This window comes from Cetorhinus maximus, chromosome 11, assembly GCF_964194155.1.
Source record: "Cetorhinus maximus chromosome 11, sCetMax3.hap1.1, whole genome shotgun sequence".
Taxonomy (NCBI): Eukaryota; Metazoa; Chordata; class Chondrichthyes; order Lamniformes; family Cetorhinidae; genus Cetorhinus; species Cetorhinus maximus.
The window spans coordinates 105,033,641-105,052,109 of record NC_135889.1 but is presented as its reverse complement, the minus strand read 5'-3'; the positions used below and the strand labels follow the sequence as shown (position 1 = coordinate 105,052,109).

Below are 18,469 nucleotides of genomic sequence, written 5' to 3'. Positions count from 1 at the left end.
TAAAAAAAAGCCGCTGAGTCAATTAGTGATCTCCCCTGACTTCATAATGTGGAAGGGAATGTTTGAACCTGAAGCTGATAAGGTTGAATATAACCCGCTACGTTTGAAACCAATGCTATCTTAGAAAAGATAAAAACAAAAAACTACTGCGGATGCTGGAAATCCAAAACAAAAACAAAAACAGAATTACGTGGAAAAACTCAGCAGGTCTGGCAGCATCGGTGGAGAAGAAAAGAGTTGACATTTCGAGTCCACATGACCCTTCAACAGAACTGAGTGTAGTTAGCAGAGGGGTGAAAAAGAAGCTGGTTTAAGGTGGGGGGCTGGGGGAGAGAAGTTAAGGGTGGGGTGGTTGTAGGGACAAGCAAGCAGTGATAGGAGCAGATAATCAAAAGATGTCACAGACAAAAGGATCAAAGAGGTGTTGAAGGTGGTAATATTATCTAAGAAAAGTGCTAATTAAGAATGGATGGCAGGACATTCAAGGTACAGCTCTAGTGGGGGTGGGGTGGAAAGACTGACAGGGCATTAACGGTATAGATTTAAAAATAATGGAAACAGGTGGGAAAAGAAAAATCCATACAAATTATTGGAAAAAACAAAAGGGAGGGGGAAGAAATGGGGGGAGGGAGTTTAAGATCTAAAGTTGTTGAATTCAATATTCAGCCCGGAAGGCTGTAAAGTGCCTAGTCAGAAGATGAGGTGCTGTTCCTCCAGTTTGCGTTGGGCTTCACTGGAACAATGCAGCAAGCCAAGGACAGACATGTGGGCAAGAGAGCAGGGTGGAGTGTTAAAATGGCAAGCGACAGGGAGGTTTGGGTGATGCTTGCGGATAGACCGCAGGTGTTCTGCAAAGCGGTCGCCCAGTTTGCGTTTGGTCTCTCCAATGTAGAGGAGACCGCATTGGGAGCAACGAATGCAGTAGACTAAGTTAGGGGAAATGCAAGTGAAATGCTGCTTCACTTGAAAGGAGTGTTTGGGCCCTTGGACGGTGAGGAGAGAAGAAGTGAAGGGGCAGGTGTTGCATCTTCTGCGTGAGCATGAGGAGGTGCCATAGGTGGGGGTTGAGAAGTAGGGGGTGATGGAGGAGTGGACCAGGGTGTCACGGAGGGAACGATCCCTACGGAATGCCGCCGGGGGGGGTGAAGGGAAGATGTGTTTGGTGGTGGCATCATGCTGGAGTTGGCGGAAATGGCGGAGGATGATCCTTTGAATGCGGAGGCTGGTGGGGTGATAAGTGAGGACAAGGGGGACCCTATCGTGTTTCTGGGAGGGAGGAGAAGGCGTGAGGGCGGATGCGCGGGAGATGGGCCGGACACGGTTGAGGGCCCTGTCAACGACCGTGGGTGGAAAACCTCGGTTAAAGAAGAAGGAGGACATGTCAGAGGAACTGTTTTTGAAGGTAACATCATCAGAACGGAGGCGAAGGAACTGAGAGAATGGGATGGAGTCCTTACAGGAAGCGGGGTGTGAGGAGCTGTAGTCGAGGTAGCTGTGGGAGTCGGTAGGCTTGTAATGGATATTGGTGGACAGTCTATCATCAGAAATTGATACAGAGAGGTCAAGGAAGGGAAGAGAAGTGTCAGAGATAGACCATGTGAAAATGATGGAGGGGTGGAGATTGGAAGCAAAATTAATAAATTTTTCCAGGTCCCGACGAGAGCATGAAGCAGCACCGAAGTAATCATCGATGTACCGGAGAAAGAGTTGTGGGAGGGGGCCGGAGTAGGACTGGAACAAGGAATGTTCTACATACCCCATAAAGAGACAGGCATAGCTAGGGCCCATGCGGGTACCCATAGCCACACCTTTTATTTGGAGGAAGTGAGAGGAGTTAAAGGAGAAATTGTTCAGTGTGAGAACAAGTTCAGCCAGACGGAGGAGAGTAGTGGTGGATGGGGATTGTTCGGGCCTCTGTTCAAGGAAGAAGCTAAGGGCCCTCAGACCATCCTGGTGGGGGATGGAGGTGTAGCGGGATTGGACATCCATGGTGAAGAGGAAGCGGTTGGGGCCAGGGAACTGGAAATTGTTGATGTGACGTAAGGTGTCAGAGGAATCTCGGATGTAGGTGGGAAGGGACTGGACAAGGGGAGAGAGAAGGGAGTCAAGATAACGAGAAATGAGTTCCGTGGGGCAGGAACAGGCTGACACGATCGGTCTGCCAGGACAGTTCTGTTTGTGGATTTTGGGTAGGAGGTAGAAGCGGGCCGTCCGAGGTTGGGCGACTATCAGGTTGGAAGCTGTGGGAGGAAGATCTCCAGAGGAGATGAGGTCAGTGACAGTCCTGGAAACAATGGCTTGATGTTCCGTGGTGGGGTCATGGTCCAGGGAGAGGTAGGAGGAAGTGTCTGCGAGTTGACGCTCAGCCTCCGCGAGGTAGTGGTCAGTGCGCCAGACAACAACAGCACCACCCTTGTCAGCGGGTTTGATGACAATGTTGGATTTGGACCTGAGAGGACGGAGTGCAGTAAGTTCAGAGAGAGACAGATTAGAATGGGTGAGAGGAGCAGAGAAATTGAGACGGCTAATGTCACGCCGACAGTTCTCAATGAAAAGATCAAGAGAAGGTAAGAAACCAGAGTGAGGGGTCCAGATGGAGGGAGAATATTGGAGGTGGGTAAAAGGATCCGTTGAACGAGGAGAGGACTCCTGCCCAAAGAAGTGAGCACGGAGACAAAGACGGCGGAAGAAGAGTTCAGCATCGTGCCGAGCCCGAAATTCATTGAGATGAGGGCGTAAGGGTATGAAACTAAGTCCTTTGCTGAGCACTGAACGTTCAGCATCAGAGAGGGGAAGGTCAGGGGGTATAGTGAATACGCGGCTGGGGCTGGGATTGGAAGATGGGGTGAGGACGGAGGGACAAGCAGGGGTGGAGGGTCCCAGATGGGTGTTGGTGTCGATGAGTTGTTGGAGCTTGCGTTCCTTAGCACTTGAGAGAAAGAGAAAAAGTTTCTTGTTGAGGCGTCGGATGAGGCGAAGAATAAAATGAAACTGGGGGCACGCGCAGCTTTGAAAAAGGGTGCGGCGGTGCTGCTGGAGGGAGAGGTCGAGTGTGTTCATATGGCGGCGCATGGCACTGAGTGTGGATCTCAGAATGCGACGGGAACAGCAGTCCGAGAAACGTTTTATGTCCCGGAGATACCTGTAATCCTGGGTGGGTTCGAAACAAGAGGGATGGAATTTCAGTTGAAATCCACATGGGGTGAGTCGGAGACGGAGACAGTCACTGAGAAAGGAAATATGGCTGTGAAAGCGGCTTTTAGTAAACACCTTGTCAAACACCAGGAGAGAAATGGAATGCAATGAAGGTGGACAAGGCAGAAGAGACAGGCGGAAATCCTGTCGGAGAACAGAGCAATACTTCTTCAAGGAAGGCATTTCTTGAAGAGAAGTGGCAGTCAATTAAACACAGAGATAAAAACAAAAAGTACTTTTAGAAAAGTACTTTTTACAAACAGCAATCTTCCTCACTAGTTTATAGAAAGAAATCTTCCCAAAAAGAGAAAAATACATTGCTGTTGCAAAGTAGAATCGACGTCTGAGATATCCTTTGTTAATTGATCTGTGCTAACTTTATGGATAATTTTCAGTTGATCCTTGCTTTCTAGTGGGTATACACAGCTGCTGTCTCTAATTTCTACATTGTTCATGCAGAATGGAAGGTAAAACTAGGCACTTCAGTGAATATTTAACCATTTATCTGAACAACTAGCAGTACATCTCTGTACACTTTTCATATTTGCAAATGAGCAGAAAATTAACATTGACTTTCTAATGTAGTACAATTTATTGCAGTTTTTTCAGACAGTTGATTCATGAGATTATGTTGGGACGGACTGTTTATCCACATTGTCCCTTTTGAAACACGAATTTGGTGCTGCGACTACTTTATTTACCTTGGTTTTATAGTGGTCTCACACTGTAGTTTTGGCCCATTAGTCCAGTCCATACGTATACATATTTTATCAAGTCATACCAAAGGCATAGTATGAGAGTTTATTTTTAATATAATGTGAATTTGATGTGTCAAGGCAAGTTACAGCATATGATGGCTTAAATACTGAATTTTTTAGGTTTGTATTTGATTGAAAACTTCTCTGGATTCTGAAAATGTAAATATTAATGTTCATTAGGCGAAAAGGGTGAAACGGAGAAAACCTGAGTGGCTAAACCAGAGGAATTTTGAGCTGCTTTGATATCAGGGCGAATTTTAGCAACAATGTTGTCGAAGCTAATTGTGTAATTCTTTAAAATAATTGAATTTCTAGTAATAATTTTGTTTTCTATTCTGCAGGACAGGTGGTTGGTGCAGAAGCCGAGCAAAATGGCCACGGTATGTTTTAGATTTTTTTAATCTTAGTTTTGTTCTTCAGGACTGAAGAATATAGGAATAAATTCAGGAATTACTATGCTGTGGGTGGGGGTGATGGGGGCACTTATTTATTAAAGGACATCTCCTCATGGCTGGAGATGAACTTGAAGTAGGAGGGGGAGGATCCAGTTGCCGTTTTCCAGGTAGGGACCAATGACATAAGTAGAACTAGGGATGATGTTCTAATGAGAGAGTTTGAGAAGTTAGGGTCCAACTTCAAAAACAGAACCTCAAAAGTAATCACATATAGATTGTTATCTGAGCCACGCACCAATTGACATAGGGTCTAGCAAATTAGAGAGTTAAACATTTGACTCTAAAGAGTGGTGTGGGAAGAAAGGGTTTCAATTCATGGGACACTGACACTAGTACTCAGGAAAGAGGGAGCTGCTCTGTTGGGATGGGCTCCACTTAAACAATGCTGGAATCAGCATCCAGGTGAATCGTGTAACAAGGGCTATGGGTTAAGCTTTAAACTAAAAGGGGGAGGGGAGGGGATCATTTGAAGAGAAACTTAGAAACCTAAAGAGTAAAGTCAAGGCAATAGAGTAGTGTAGCGACTTGGGTAAAGCCAAGAAGAGCAGGGCAGGAAGGGACAGAAAGTTTAATGGTAATAGTGCATCAGCGAATAAGGCCCATCCAAATAATAGTAGTAAAAAAAAAAAATTAAAGGCTCTTTATCTGATTGCACAAAGCAATCACAATAAGATAGGTGAACTAGTGGCACAAAAAGCAATAAATGATTTAGATCTATTTGGCATTAGAGACATAGTTACAAGGTGATCAAGGTTGGGAAATAAATATTCCAGGGTACACCAGATTTCAAAAGACAGACAGATTGGGAAGGGAGGAAGAGTAGCCCTGATAGTAAGTGATGCCATAAGGGCATAAGTAAGAAAGCATCTTGGAAAAGCAGAATACTGTGAATGCTGAAAACCTGAAGTAAAACCAGAAAATGCTGGAAATACTCAGCAGGTCAGGCAACATCAGGAGAGAGATTCAGAGTTAATGTTTTAGGCTGGTGAACTTTCATCAGAAATGGGAAAAGTTAGAAATGTAATTGATTTTGAGCAAAGGATGGGTGGGACAAGGACGAAAGGAAGGACATGGTGGAAGACAGGAGAGATTGAATGACAGAAGTGTTAGTCTTCCAGGACCAAAGGGAATGGTGATGGAGCAAGAAAAGAAACAAAGAAACAAATGATGTGCCTAGAGCAGATGTGTTCCTCACTGAAATAAAAATAAGAGAAAAACCAAAACAAGCAAAGGAAATAAAATGGGGCCAGAGATTATGGCCTGAAATTGTTGAACTCAGTGTTGAGCCTGGAAGGCTGTAACTGAAAGATGAGATGCTGTACCTCAATTTGCGCTGAGCTCCACTGAATCAGTGCAGCAGGCCAAGGACAGAGATGTCAGCATGAAAGCAAGGTAGGGAATTAAAATGACAGGCCACCAGAAGTTCGGGATCATGCTTGTGGACTGAACGAAGGTGTTCTGCAAATGGGTCACCTAATCGGTTTTTGGTCCTCCCAGTGTAGAGAAGGCCACATTGTGAGCAGCAAGTACAGTAGACTAGTTTGAAACAAGTACATGTAAATGGCTACTTCACTTGGAAGGAATGTTTGGGGCCTTGGACAGCGAGGAGAGAGGAGCAAAAAGAGCACGTATTACTACTCCTGCGTTTGCATGGAAAGGTGCCGAGGAAATGGGGCGGGGTGTTGTGGGTGGTTGAGGATTGGACCAGTGTGTCACAGAGAGAATGGTCCCTTCAGAGTGCTGAAAGGGGAGGGCAGGGAAAATGTGTTTGTTGTGGCAGAAATGATGGAAAATGATCCATTGAATACGGAGGCTGGTGGGCTTGAAGGTGAGGACAAAGGGAACCATATTGTGGTTCTGGGAGGGAGAGGAAGGGGTGAGAGCAAAAGTGCAGGAAATGTGGCAGATGAAGTCAAGGGCCCTGTCAAATATGGTAGTGGAGGGATTGGAATCCTTGACTGAGGAGAAAAGACATTTCAGAAGCACTGATGTGGAAGGTTGCATCATCATAACCGATATGACAGATACAGGAACTGGGAGAAAATATCTTGGATATTTGCTCAGAAGATCTTGAATTAGAATCCGTGTGGGTGGAGATCAGGAATATCATGGATCAGAAAATGCGCCCGAACAGTAGTTATACAGCTGAACAGAGCATTAGCAATAAAGAATTGGAGCTTGTAACAAAGTTCATATAATAATTATAGGGCGGGGGGGGGTGGAGAGGGGAGCTTCAGTCTTTATTTGGACTAGATCGATCAAATTGACAAAGGTGATCTGGAAGGTGAGTTTGTGGAATGTTTTTATGATAGTTTCCTGGTCCAATACGTTGTGAAGCCAACTAGGGATAAAGCTATTTTAGATCTAGGATTGTACAGTGAGGCAATGTAAGTGAGGCAATTAGTAATCTGATAGTAAAAGATCCACTGGAAAAAGATGATAATACCAATGAATTCCATATTGAATTTGAAAGCTACATTCTCCAGTCCCATATAAGAATCTTAAACAAAGGTATGAGGGGGGATCTGGCTAAGGTAATTGGATAAATAGACTCAAAGGTATGGCAATAAATAAACAGTGACAGATATTTAAAGTAACAATTCAAACTACATTCCGACAACAGTATTGAAGGTTTGGGCTCCAGAACTAACCACACCCCTAGCCAAGCTGTTCCAGTACGGCTACAACAGTGGCATCTACCCGGCAATGTGGAAAATTGCCCAGGTATGTCGTATACATATAAAGCAGTGCAGATCCAACCTGCCCAATTACCGTTCAATCAGCCGACTCTCGATCATCAGCAAAGCGATGGAAGGTTTGTTGAGAGTGCTATTAAACGACACTTACTCAGCAATAAACTGCTCACTGACACTCGGTTCGGATTCTGCCAGAGCTACTCAGTTCCTGACCTCATTACAGCCTTAGTCCAAACATGGATAAAAGAGCTGGGCTCAAGAGGTGAGGTGAGAGTGCACAATGTTCAGCAACCATCGCGATTCCTCAGATTCTGAAGCAGTCCATGCCCATATGCAGCAGAACCTGGACAATATTCAGGCTTGGGCTGATAAGTGGCAAGTAACATTGCCACACAAATGCCAGGCAAGACCACCACCAACAAGAGAATCTAACCATTTCCCTTGATGTTCAATGGCATTACCATCACTGAGTCCCCACTATCAACATCCTGTGGGTTACCATTGACCAGAAACTGAACTGGACCAGCCATATAAATACTGTAGCTAGAAGAGCGGGTCAGAGGTTGGGAATTCTGCAGAAAGTGACTCACCACCTGACTCCCCAAAGCCAGTCCACCATCTACAAAGCACAAGTCATGATTGTGATGGAATACTCTTCGCCTGCCTGGATTCGTGCAGTTCCAGCAACATTCAAGAAGCTCGACACCATCCAAGACAAAGCAGCCCCTTGGCACCCCCCATCAACCACCTTAAACATTCACTTACTGCACCACTGACTCACAGTGGCAGCATTGTGTACCATCTACAAGATGCACAGCAGCAACTCACCATGGCTCCTTTGATAGCACCTTCCAAACCTGCGACCTCTACCACCTAGAAAGACCAGGGCAGCAGATGCATGGGAACACCACCACCTGCAAGTTACCCTACAAGCCGCACACCAGCCTGACTTGGAACTATATTGTCGATGTTTCATTGTTGCTGGGTCAAAATCCTGGAACTCCCTTCCTAACAGCACTGTATGTCCATACAACACATGGACTGCAGCGGTTCAAGAAGACAGCTCAGCACCACCTTCTTAAGGGCAGTTAGAGATGGGCAATAATTGTTGACCTAGCCAGCGACGCCCACATCCTGTAAACGATTGAAACATTTCTGTTGTGAGAAACCAAACTGACACTTCCTAATATTAAAAGTGGGTATTATTCTACAGGTAAGCTTTGGAACTAGACTGTAAGGGGGTGTTTCTCGATGCACATAACATTAACCTTGTCTCAGTGAAAGCATTCTTGCTCTGAATCAGAAGGTCACAGGTCCAAGCCCTGGTCTTGAGACTGGAGCATATAATCCAGATTTACACTTCAGCATAGCTCTGCCCTGTCAGCACTGCCTTGTTTCAAATGAAACATTATGCCAAGGTCTCATCTACTCTCTCAGGTTGACATAAAAATCTCCTGGCACTATTTAAAACAGTAGGGGAGTACGTCTGGTGGCCTGGCAAACATTTATCCCCCAGCCCACATTACTAAGACACATTTTCTGGTCTTTTTATTCTTTCATGGAATGCGAGCGTCATTGGCAGGGTCAACATTTGTTGCTCATCCCTAATTGCCCTTAAGAAGGTGATGATGAGCTACTTTCTTGAACTGCTGCAGTTCATGTGGTGTAGGTATACCCATAGTGTTGTTAGGAAGGGAGTTACAGGATTTTGACCTGACCACAGTCAAGGAATGTTGATATAGTTCCAAGTCAGAATGGTGTATGACTTGGAGGGGAATTTGTATATTTCGTTGCTATTTGTGGGACCTTGCTGTGCACAGATTGGCTGATGCATTTCCTTGTACTACACTTCCTTAGATTCCAACAGTGACTACACTTCAAAAGTGCATCATTGACTGTAAAGGGCTTTGGGACATCCTGAAGTTGTTAAAGGCACAATACAAAAGTAAATTATTTCTTTTCAGTGGAGGCAAATACATGTCATTGTTCTATTCTATTTATCTTTGTGCACATTTAGGCACTGGATGTTAGTGCTGGGGAATGGCATTCTTCTCATTTTAGATGCCCAGTATCAATATCAAACACTCCCAAAGTCATAAATCCCCACTACATCAGTGTAACATTTGGCCCATTCCAGTTATTGTGACTTCTGAGATTGCCCATTAGTGCTGAACTGGGGACGGTTTTGTGGTGTAGACCCATGCCCACTAGGAACTTGAGACTGACTGAGTGCATTTCATAGTGGACTTTTAAAGTCATCAGAAACCAGATCCTGTCAGATTTTCACCCACATCCCAGAGGTAAAAGACAGTGTGCAATTTATTGCGTCTCTATTTGAAAATATTTATTAAAGACGTAATGAGGGTTTGTTTCTTAATTTGTTATGTCTTTTCTTGGTTCCTAATTTGTTTTCCCATTGTATCTTTTCTTTCTTCTTGGGTCTGCTGTTTATATTATTTAGAACCATACTACATTTTTCTCCCATGCTTGGCCCTTATTTTCTATGATACTCTCTAATAAAGAGTATTTTTCTTTGTTTTTCCATTTTGTTCCCTATTTCCCTGTCTCACTTAGCTCAGCAGTCTAAACCACATAACATAGGAGGCACGTTGTTAACTTGGAAAATAATCCAGAGTCCAAATCACTCCTAGACTGGGTCAGGAAATCAGGGAGGACCCACAAGCTATAATTGCCACTTGTTTTGTTCTAGTTGTGCCTATTTGTTCCCAAATGGAAACATCTTCTGGAGGTTAATTTCTGTGTTAGCAATGTCTGTACTGCAACAAATGGCTAGTCTACTAATTGTTTGTAGTCTGAATATTAGAGATATTAGAATTTTTTCCTCCTTTTAATTTTGTGTTCCATTCAAACAGGCGCTCTGCACCAAGGCCAGGCTAGTGACCTACCTGCCAGGGGTTCATGCATTGGTTAGAAGGATTGCAACAATTAGAACATTTTCCACAGCAGGCTCTTCAGGCTCTGATGAGCCCCATGTTGCAGTTGTGTCAACTGAACAAAGTAGGTATAATTTTCCTCACTGTTAACTTTGTGTTAATATATTAAGATGGATGAAACTCATTTGGAAGACTACTGATAGGCGTTTTTGATTTTTCTTTTAAGTAAAGAACCCATATTACTGAGCAAGCTGTGCCTGCACCTTATGCTTTTGCATCGTTCTGTTCTAAGTTATGAGGACACACATAGAACTGAACCTATTGAAGATGAGAAGGCATGGTCCAGGTTTTTAAAAAAACTTGGAAGAATTGTCAATGCATGTAAGATCGGAAAAGTTTGAGAGTGTTTTTTCGGAGATCAGCAGCTACCCTCTTCACCATAAACCATAACTCCTCCCCTCTCTAGAAATGTATCCAGATATCTATTGAACTGATTTAAATTGCCTTCAGTGAGTTCTACCACCCTTTGCATGAAGAAGTGTCTTCAGTGGACTACTGGTAATTGCTTCATTATTGTACTATCCTTCAGGTGCCAAAGTTCTCCCTGGCTCCCTTCTTCCTCCTAACCTCCTGACTTTTAATTTGTTCCCTTTTGTTTAAACCTTTCACCATAATGAACAATTTGCTCCGTTTAATTTTTGAGAATTCCCATCATAATCTTAAACTTCAATGATGTAATTTTGTTGTCCCTTTTTACCAGGGAAAACATGCTGAAGTTGCTTTACTTTTCCTCATTAACTTAAATTCCTGATTCCCAGAATCATTTTGTGCTGTTTCAAGGCCAATTTATATTCTCCTGATAGTCATATGATCAGAACTACATGTAGCCCTCCAGATAGATTCAGGCCAATGCTTAGTTGATAGCAGATCCATGTTGCCCAATGGAAATTGCTGAATTTCAACAGATACTGCAGTGACACCATTTGTACCAAATGCATCAATTTTAGTGGGAAATGCCTTATATATAAGTACATGGTTCAGATCAGTGAACTTCAGTTGTTTATTTACTTAAACATCAATTCCATTCAATAAGGAAGCACAGCACTCAACAATCAAAAACACTTCTCAATCTGCTTTTCAACTTATTTTAACTCTGATTTACTTACTTTAAAAATAGTGACGTAATACCAACAAAGAAAATAAGCCTGCAAATAAGCATTTATAGCTTTTTAAAAAAGCTCCTTTTGAAAGTTTTAAAATAATGAGTATTGTGATGATTTTGTTTCCTTTCTGCCCTCCCCCCACTTTCATGTATATGTTGAATATTAACGTGACAAGTCTAAATGAAACGTATCTTTTTGTTATGCTTATATTGCCAGGTTTACAGACTATATGGCCTGATGAAATGATGGGACCCTTTGGACCTCAGGACCAGCGGTTTCAGCTGCCGGGTAACATAGGGTTTGATTCCCATATTAATGGTATTGCTAACCAGAAGAGAATCTCAACACACAGAACACTTCCAGATGTGCTAACTGAGCCGTTAACGAGTGAGAAACACGAGTTCATTCTTGCACAATTTGTCAACGAATTTCAGGCAAGACAGAACCATTTTCAATAATTAAATTATTAGCTTGTCATATCAAATTTTTAACTTCCTGTGACCAATTATTTGAATGGTTTTTTTTTGCTGTTTATGTGTTATATTTTGTACTAACTCGCATTGGAACGTGTGATTCAAAGCTCAGGTTATATCAAGCAATGTCAGCCAGTTCCATTCTGTTTCTGAAACTGGTGACCAAAGTTTTGAGATATGTTGTTGACCCTAGATCTCATCTCATTTGTTTTTGTCTCTGCTATCATTTTGCTGCCATCTGTCAAATAATGCTGGTCAATCGGAGGCTCATTTCTTTGATCGGATGCGGTAATATGTCCACGTTATGCCATAATGGCCAATCACATCAAAAGCTTGAAGGCATTGTAATAGAAATTTTTTAAATATAAATGCAATATCAAATTATAGCTGGTTCAGTATTATCAAAACTAGTTACTGACTTACATGAAATATTGCAGAGTTTTGCTTAAATGAAGGCATTACTGGAGTCATTTCTTTCCACGAAAAGCAGGACAAATCCAACCTGGCCAATCAAGCGGCACTTACTCAGCAATAACCTGCTCACTGGTACTCAACTTTGTTCCACTGGGCCACTTAGTTTCTGACCTCGTTACGTCCATGATCCAAACATGGGCGAAAGAGCTGAACTCAAGAGGTGAGATGAGAGTGACTGCCCTTGACATTGAGGCAGCATTTGACTGAGTATGGCATCAAGGAGCCCTAGCAAAACTGAAGTCAATGGAATCGGGAAAGCTCTCCACTGGTTGGAGTCATACCTAGTACAAAGGAAGATGGTTGTAGCTTTTGGAGGTCATTCATCTCAGTCCAGGGACATCGCTACAGGAGTTCCTCAAGGCTAGTGTCCTAGGCCCAACCATCTTCAGCTGCTTCATCAATGATCTTCCCCCCATCATAAGACCAGAAGTGAGAATGTGCAATCATCAGCGAACAATGTTCAGCGCCATTCACAATTTCTCAGATAGTGAAACAGTCCATGTCCTTATGCATCAAGGCCTGGAGTGGACCCGGGGCATTAAAAGAATGCGAGAGGAGGCGAGACTGAGAGCAGACCCAGAGGCCTAAAAGAACGGAAGAGGGGGTGAAACTGAGAGCAGACCTGGTGGTGGTGGTGGGGCTCAGTCTGTGGACTCTCCTCATTTGGAGAAAATCAAGTGTGATGTCACAGGGAACCAGGTAAGTAATTGGTTGGTGAGTATTTTGCTCATTTATCTTTTAAGAACTGGTACAAATTATTGGTAACTGTAGGGTTTTATTAGCAGTAAGGTTTTGTAGCAGCAGTAGTAAAGCTTTTGGGAGTAGTAGTGTTAATTCGTTAAAATTAATTAATTAAAAAAGGAAGAAATTAATTAAGACATAATAAAGATGGCAGGGCAGGTGATGTGTGGCAACTGTGGAATGTGGGAACTCCTTGGACATCAGTGCGATCCAGGGAAAACACATCTGCAGCAAGTGTCAGTGGCTTGAGGAACCTCGACTCAGAGCCAGTCATTGAGTTGGAGGCCAAGCTGCAGGCACTGGGATGCATCACAGAGCGGGAAAGTTACCTCGACACTCTGTGTCAGGAGGCAGTCATACCCCTTGGATCTTTAGAGTTGGCCACTAGTGTTTATCACAATAAGCGCTTGTCTTGGAGGAATGAGTCCAATGTTAGTCTTTTACCTCAAGCTAGGTTATTCTCAAGACAGCTCCTCAATGCAGCAGTCCTTTCCACACCAGAATGTTACTGTTCTACCCATTTATACTATTTTGATGGGTGAGCCAATGCCCATCATCTGTTTTAATAAGCAGTTGTCTTTATCAATATAATTGCTGTACAATTTAATTGGCAGTCACTAAAAATATTATCAAGGTCCAAAACAATATAATTACTGATAAATTGACAACTAGTCAGGGACAAGAGGGTGTGACGGCAAATTAGACAGGTAAGGGCATTGCTCTGAAATCCATTCATTCTGTGTCTCTGTGTGCTATGTAAGCTTGTAGTCTGTGGAGATTGTAACATTTAAGCCACAGGATGTTCCACTGCTTGTTATATTTGCTCCTGCCTAGTAACAAGGGCAGGACCCTCTTGGAATGTTGTGATAGGCCACCAGACCAGTTCAAAGATCAATGAACAGCATTTCTTGAACAATCAACCAGCAAGTGTCCCAGGTAAGGGACAGGGGGAATTCTGCAAGAATTCTGCACCTCCTGACTCTGTAAAGCCTGTCCACCATCTACAAGGCACAAGCCAGGAGTGTAATGGAATATTCTCCACTTACCTGGATGAGTGCAGTTCCAACGACACTCAGGAAGCTCATCACCATCCAGGACAAAACTGCCTGCATGATTGGCACCCCATTCACCACCTTCAACATTGACTCCCTCTATCACCGATGTACAGTGGCAGTAATGTGTATCATCTACAAGATGCACTGCAGCAACTCGCCAAGATTCCTTCGACAGCACCTTCCAAATCTGTGACCTTTACCACCTAGAAGGATAAGGGCAACTGATGCATGGAAACACCACCACCTATAACCATACACCATCCTGACTTGAAACTATACCACCATTCCTTCACTGTCGCAGTGCAAAAATCCTGGTGCTTCCTTCCTAACAGCACTGTGGGTGTACCTACACCACATGGGCTGCAGCGGTTCAAGAAGGTGGCTCACCACCACCTTCTCAAGGGCAATTAGGGATGGGCAGTAAATGCTAGCCTAGCCAGCAAGGCCCACATCCCATGAATGAATAATTTTTTAAAAAATGCTAGCTAGGAGTACTTTATAACATACATTGGAGTCTTTTGCCCTCCCAGTGGTGGGTTTGGTGGCAGAGGGTATTTAATCAGGTGGGAAGGACAGCCTTCCTGCCCCGCCACCAATTCAGGCAATTGCCCACGTACAGGCCTGATCCCACTTCTGCTGGTGTTAACCCAGAGAGCCAGGCCGGGTACTCGTCATGCAGGGAGCACAACAAGTAAACTCATGCGGGGCTGCATGCAGGCTCTCGGGAGGGTATTCCTCATTCAATGGCACTCGGTGCTTGATTGGGATACCCAGCATTGGGAAGGGCCACCCCTCTCCCTGCCACCGCCCACCTGCTGAGAGCCACCTCTGTGCCCTTGCTGCCGATCCCTTCTTGCCCCTCTTCTACCCCACCCCCACTTCCCGCCATCGTTCATTTCTGGCCTGGGATCCAGCAACAATCCTAGGCCTCAGATGGGTGTCATACTGGCAGCAGCCACTACTTCCACAGTGGTGCTGCTGTTCAGTAGAGCTGCTGGCTTCTGATTGACTAGCAGTTCTTGTCAGGCATGACTTATGCCCCCAGGACCCAGAGGAAGGCCCGCCACTGGGCTGCCAAGTGCCTGAGTGGAACAAGGTGCAGCGTGCCTTCCTGAAAGGCATGGGGGCCTGGCTGGCTGTCAGGCCAGCGACCAAAACCTACATCGTCTCCACAGGATTCCACCCATAGTGATCACTCACACAACTTCCATCTATAGTAACATTATTAGAGATATGATGTCTTCAAATTTATTGCTGGGAGTGTAAAACCGTTCACTTTCCAAACTTGCAAAGAATAATACTAGTTTGCACAATATTTATTAACTGCTGCTGTGTGGCTGTGGATTTTAATGGGAATTCAGTTCCCTTAGTGACTTCCATTGCCTAGCTAATCTTTTTTATCGTGTTGTCATGTTATTGTAAGAAAGTTTTGCAACTGCTGTTCAGCTTGTGTTGGAGCAGAATGAAAATTAGACCCCTCATATTGATCTTGTCACCAATATTTTCTCAGAGAATAATGCTTTGTTTCTTCCATTTATTTCAGGGAAACGAAGCTGAACCTCAACCACAGGAAGTCACTACCGCAGAAAATTACTTTGAGAATGCAAAGGTGGAATGTGCAATACAAACCTGCCCAGAACTTCTACGAAAAGGTATTCTTTTTGTTTCTTTAAATGGGATTTAAGTTTTGTAACAGTCGACAAACACATCCTTGTATTTAAAGTATTCTTACACAGAAGTAGCAGGTGTGTGAATTAGCATCACACTGTTCCAGTGTACACTCCCAAGTTTTGGAAGAGAGGCAAATGTTGATAGTAACCCCGTGCTTGCTTAATTGTCAATCCCCTATCCAGGATACCTTTGTCAACACAATCTCTCTGCATTTTGTCTCTTTCTCCATCTTGTGTCTTACTCGTTTTTTCCTTTTAATGGAAAAGTAAAATGAAGGCTATGTTCAGGCCGCTGAACTATGTATATGCCACTGATGCTTTCCTATTCATATAACTGCCAAGCTCTTCTGAACATACAACTTAACAGCTGTTTGTGCAGTATCTTAATGCTTGTTAAATGATTCAGAAAGTACAAGAGTTGGAGTCCTTCTAAGTTATTGGGTACAGAAGGAGGAAATTATTTTCTCTTCCCACTAGTGGATCATGTTTCAGGTTCACTCAGCTCACCAACATCAGCCAGCCAATGCTGTGTGAACATAGGCTCAGTAAAACCTCAATGTGGGATGTGAATACAGTGAGGACACTTTTATAATGTTTGGTTTTGTGTGTTTGGAGCCAGAAATTTGATTCAGTCTTCATGTTGTTCCTCAGATTTTCAGTCTATGTTTCCTGAAGCTCCAGTTGCTGGATTCACTGTACTTACTGTAACCCAAAGGAGTATTAATGATATGACGATATGGAATGAAGCAGTCGAGGAGGAACGGGAACAGCTACTAGAGAAAGTAGGTGACACATGTTAATATCTGTATTAATGTGAGCCTATAGGAAAATATGAAATGCACCTCAAGAGGGAAAATAAATTTACATCCATAATCAAAAACTCTTTCAGCCTTCCTTCCTACAATCTAACTCTGGAACTTAAAACCCTAATTTGACATCACCGTTTCAGTACTACCTGATTTATCTTCTCTTTTCCTTGCCCTTGCCTGTAAGCTTCACTTAACCTGCTCAGCCATAATTTATAAAATTGATGTGAGCCACAGAATTGCTGGGTGTGGCTGGCCGAATAAACGCTCTAAAGTAGTGGTCAACCACATTTACGCTTTGGACCCAGGAGGCTTAGCATGAGTTTATCCAAGGTTAGAAAATTCCACTCAACATTGCCCAGAGTAAACTACGTTCTAGCTTTGGCAAGTAGAATGAAGCAGCAGCTTAGCACCATGCAGATAACAGTGTGTTTTACCCTTGATCTTCAGTCTTTGTTTTGCTTCTGGCTGGTTTCTTGGTGTATCAAAACCTTAATGATCTGTTGGGGTTCTGTGCTCCAATGAAGATCTTGGCTACATTCAAGGGATTTTGTTACCTATGTCTGAGTGTTCCTAAGTGAGAGGTTAATTTTAGAGCAAGCAATATTTCAACTGCTTTGTAACCTATCCTTAGCATGTTGGTTATTGCTTTGATAGAAATCATAACAATGTGACAATAATGTTATGAAATATTGATTAGTTAGTTGATATGTGGATAATAAGTAGAATGCATATATAATTAGGACATTATACCTTAGAATTGAATAAATGGTTACCTTTGTTAAACAAGGCAAACAGATCTCACCCAGAAGCCTTTGCGTATACATAGGGACATCTTTGAATCTGACACATCAGATCAAACTTTTCCAAACCCTTTGTAAACATCCTAGTACAGGCTGTTTCAAAAGGTCACAAGGACACAGATGCCACAGTATGGGAGTATCCCAGGAAAAATAGAATATTTAAGCCCTCACTATTCCATATCTAAATTACTTTTTTTTAAGAAATGAAATGTTAAAAGGGTATTTCATAGCCGATGGTAAAGGCTGAGTTGTTAAAATCCCAGAGGGAAACTTGAAACAACTGTCATAACCCATTTTTACATTTGTATGTTTCGCAATGCAGGCTTTGAATTCATTAGTAATAAGACCACTGAGCCACTGAGTCTCAAGAGGTTTTTTATAAAACTAAATTAGACATTTATTAATACAAGAATGATTGTAAGCACATACAAATGTCTACAAAATTACTACTATAATAACTACAAAGATCCCCTAATTAATCTGACTCTCAGTTACACCCCTGGTAAGGCAACAGTAAAACACATAGATTTAAACAGACCCCTGGCAAAGCACACCCTGGACAGTCACATTCAAAATGAGTTGCTTTCAGCTCTGGGTCCTTGCAGACAAGTTTGAGACTTACAGGCTAGAGGCTTTAGATCTTAGAATCCTTCCCCCTTTTACCACCAGCCTTCTCTTCCTTTACAAATATTTTCCTGTTTGAATACAAATTCTCATTATCACAAGGTTTTTTAACTTTAAATCTTCTAACAATAAAACCCTTTCATAAAACCCACTTGACTAGTAAGCTTTGAAAAAAATAAACACTTTCTGAGCTTCACCTGGTTAGATGTAATATTTCACCTGCTCTTTTGAATGGTCTATTTAAAAATGCAAATTGCCCCCTTTACACCTCACCTTTTATTTCCCTATGTTTATGTAATTACCATTTCAAACCAACTTCTTCCATACTTCAAAGCCTCTAGACCAGCTGGCTTTAATCCAATTAAGGCGTAGATACAGACACCACTAAACTCTATTTTACAATAATTTCTAATAATATTATTGACATTATTATATCTTCTTGACATAATATACCGCGGTCAACTTTGTCTGCAAAAGGGCACACTTTAAAAGGAAGCATTCTTTACTAGATGGCTCTAGATGGTGCAGAACACCTGAATCATTAACAATGAATTTAAAATCATTAGTTAACTTAATTGGAATATTGCACATCACAGATTCAACTTTTGCTGAACTGAAAAAAAGAGAAAGGCATTGACCTTTTTGATGACCTCATCATGGAC

The 18,469-nt window shown here is 42.8% G+C and overlaps 1 protein-coding gene across 4 annotated transcripts in view; it reads left to right on the top strand.

Moving 5' to 3' along the window:
* The window catches only part of mmadhcb (metabolism of cobalamin associated Db), a 79,681-nt gene that overhangs the window by 45,806 nt on the left and 15,406 nt on the right, over window positions 1–18,469 (top strand). For all 4 annotated transcript variants that reach the window (XM_078552536.1, XM_078552537.1, XM_078552538.1 and 1 more), the window contains 5 exons: window positions 4,295–4,333; window positions 9,978–10,122; window positions 11,378–11,595; window positions 15,448–15,556; window positions 16,226–16,356. In XM_078552536.1, coding sequence (XP_078408662.1) covers window positions 4,295–4,333; window positions 9,978–10,122; window positions 11,378–11,595; window positions 15,448–15,556; window positions 16,226–16,356 — 642 coding nt within the window. The remainder of the gene's footprint in view (window positions 1–4,294; window positions 4,334–9,977; window positions 10,123–11,377; window positions 11,596–15,447; window positions 15,557–16,225; window positions 16,357–18,469) is intronic.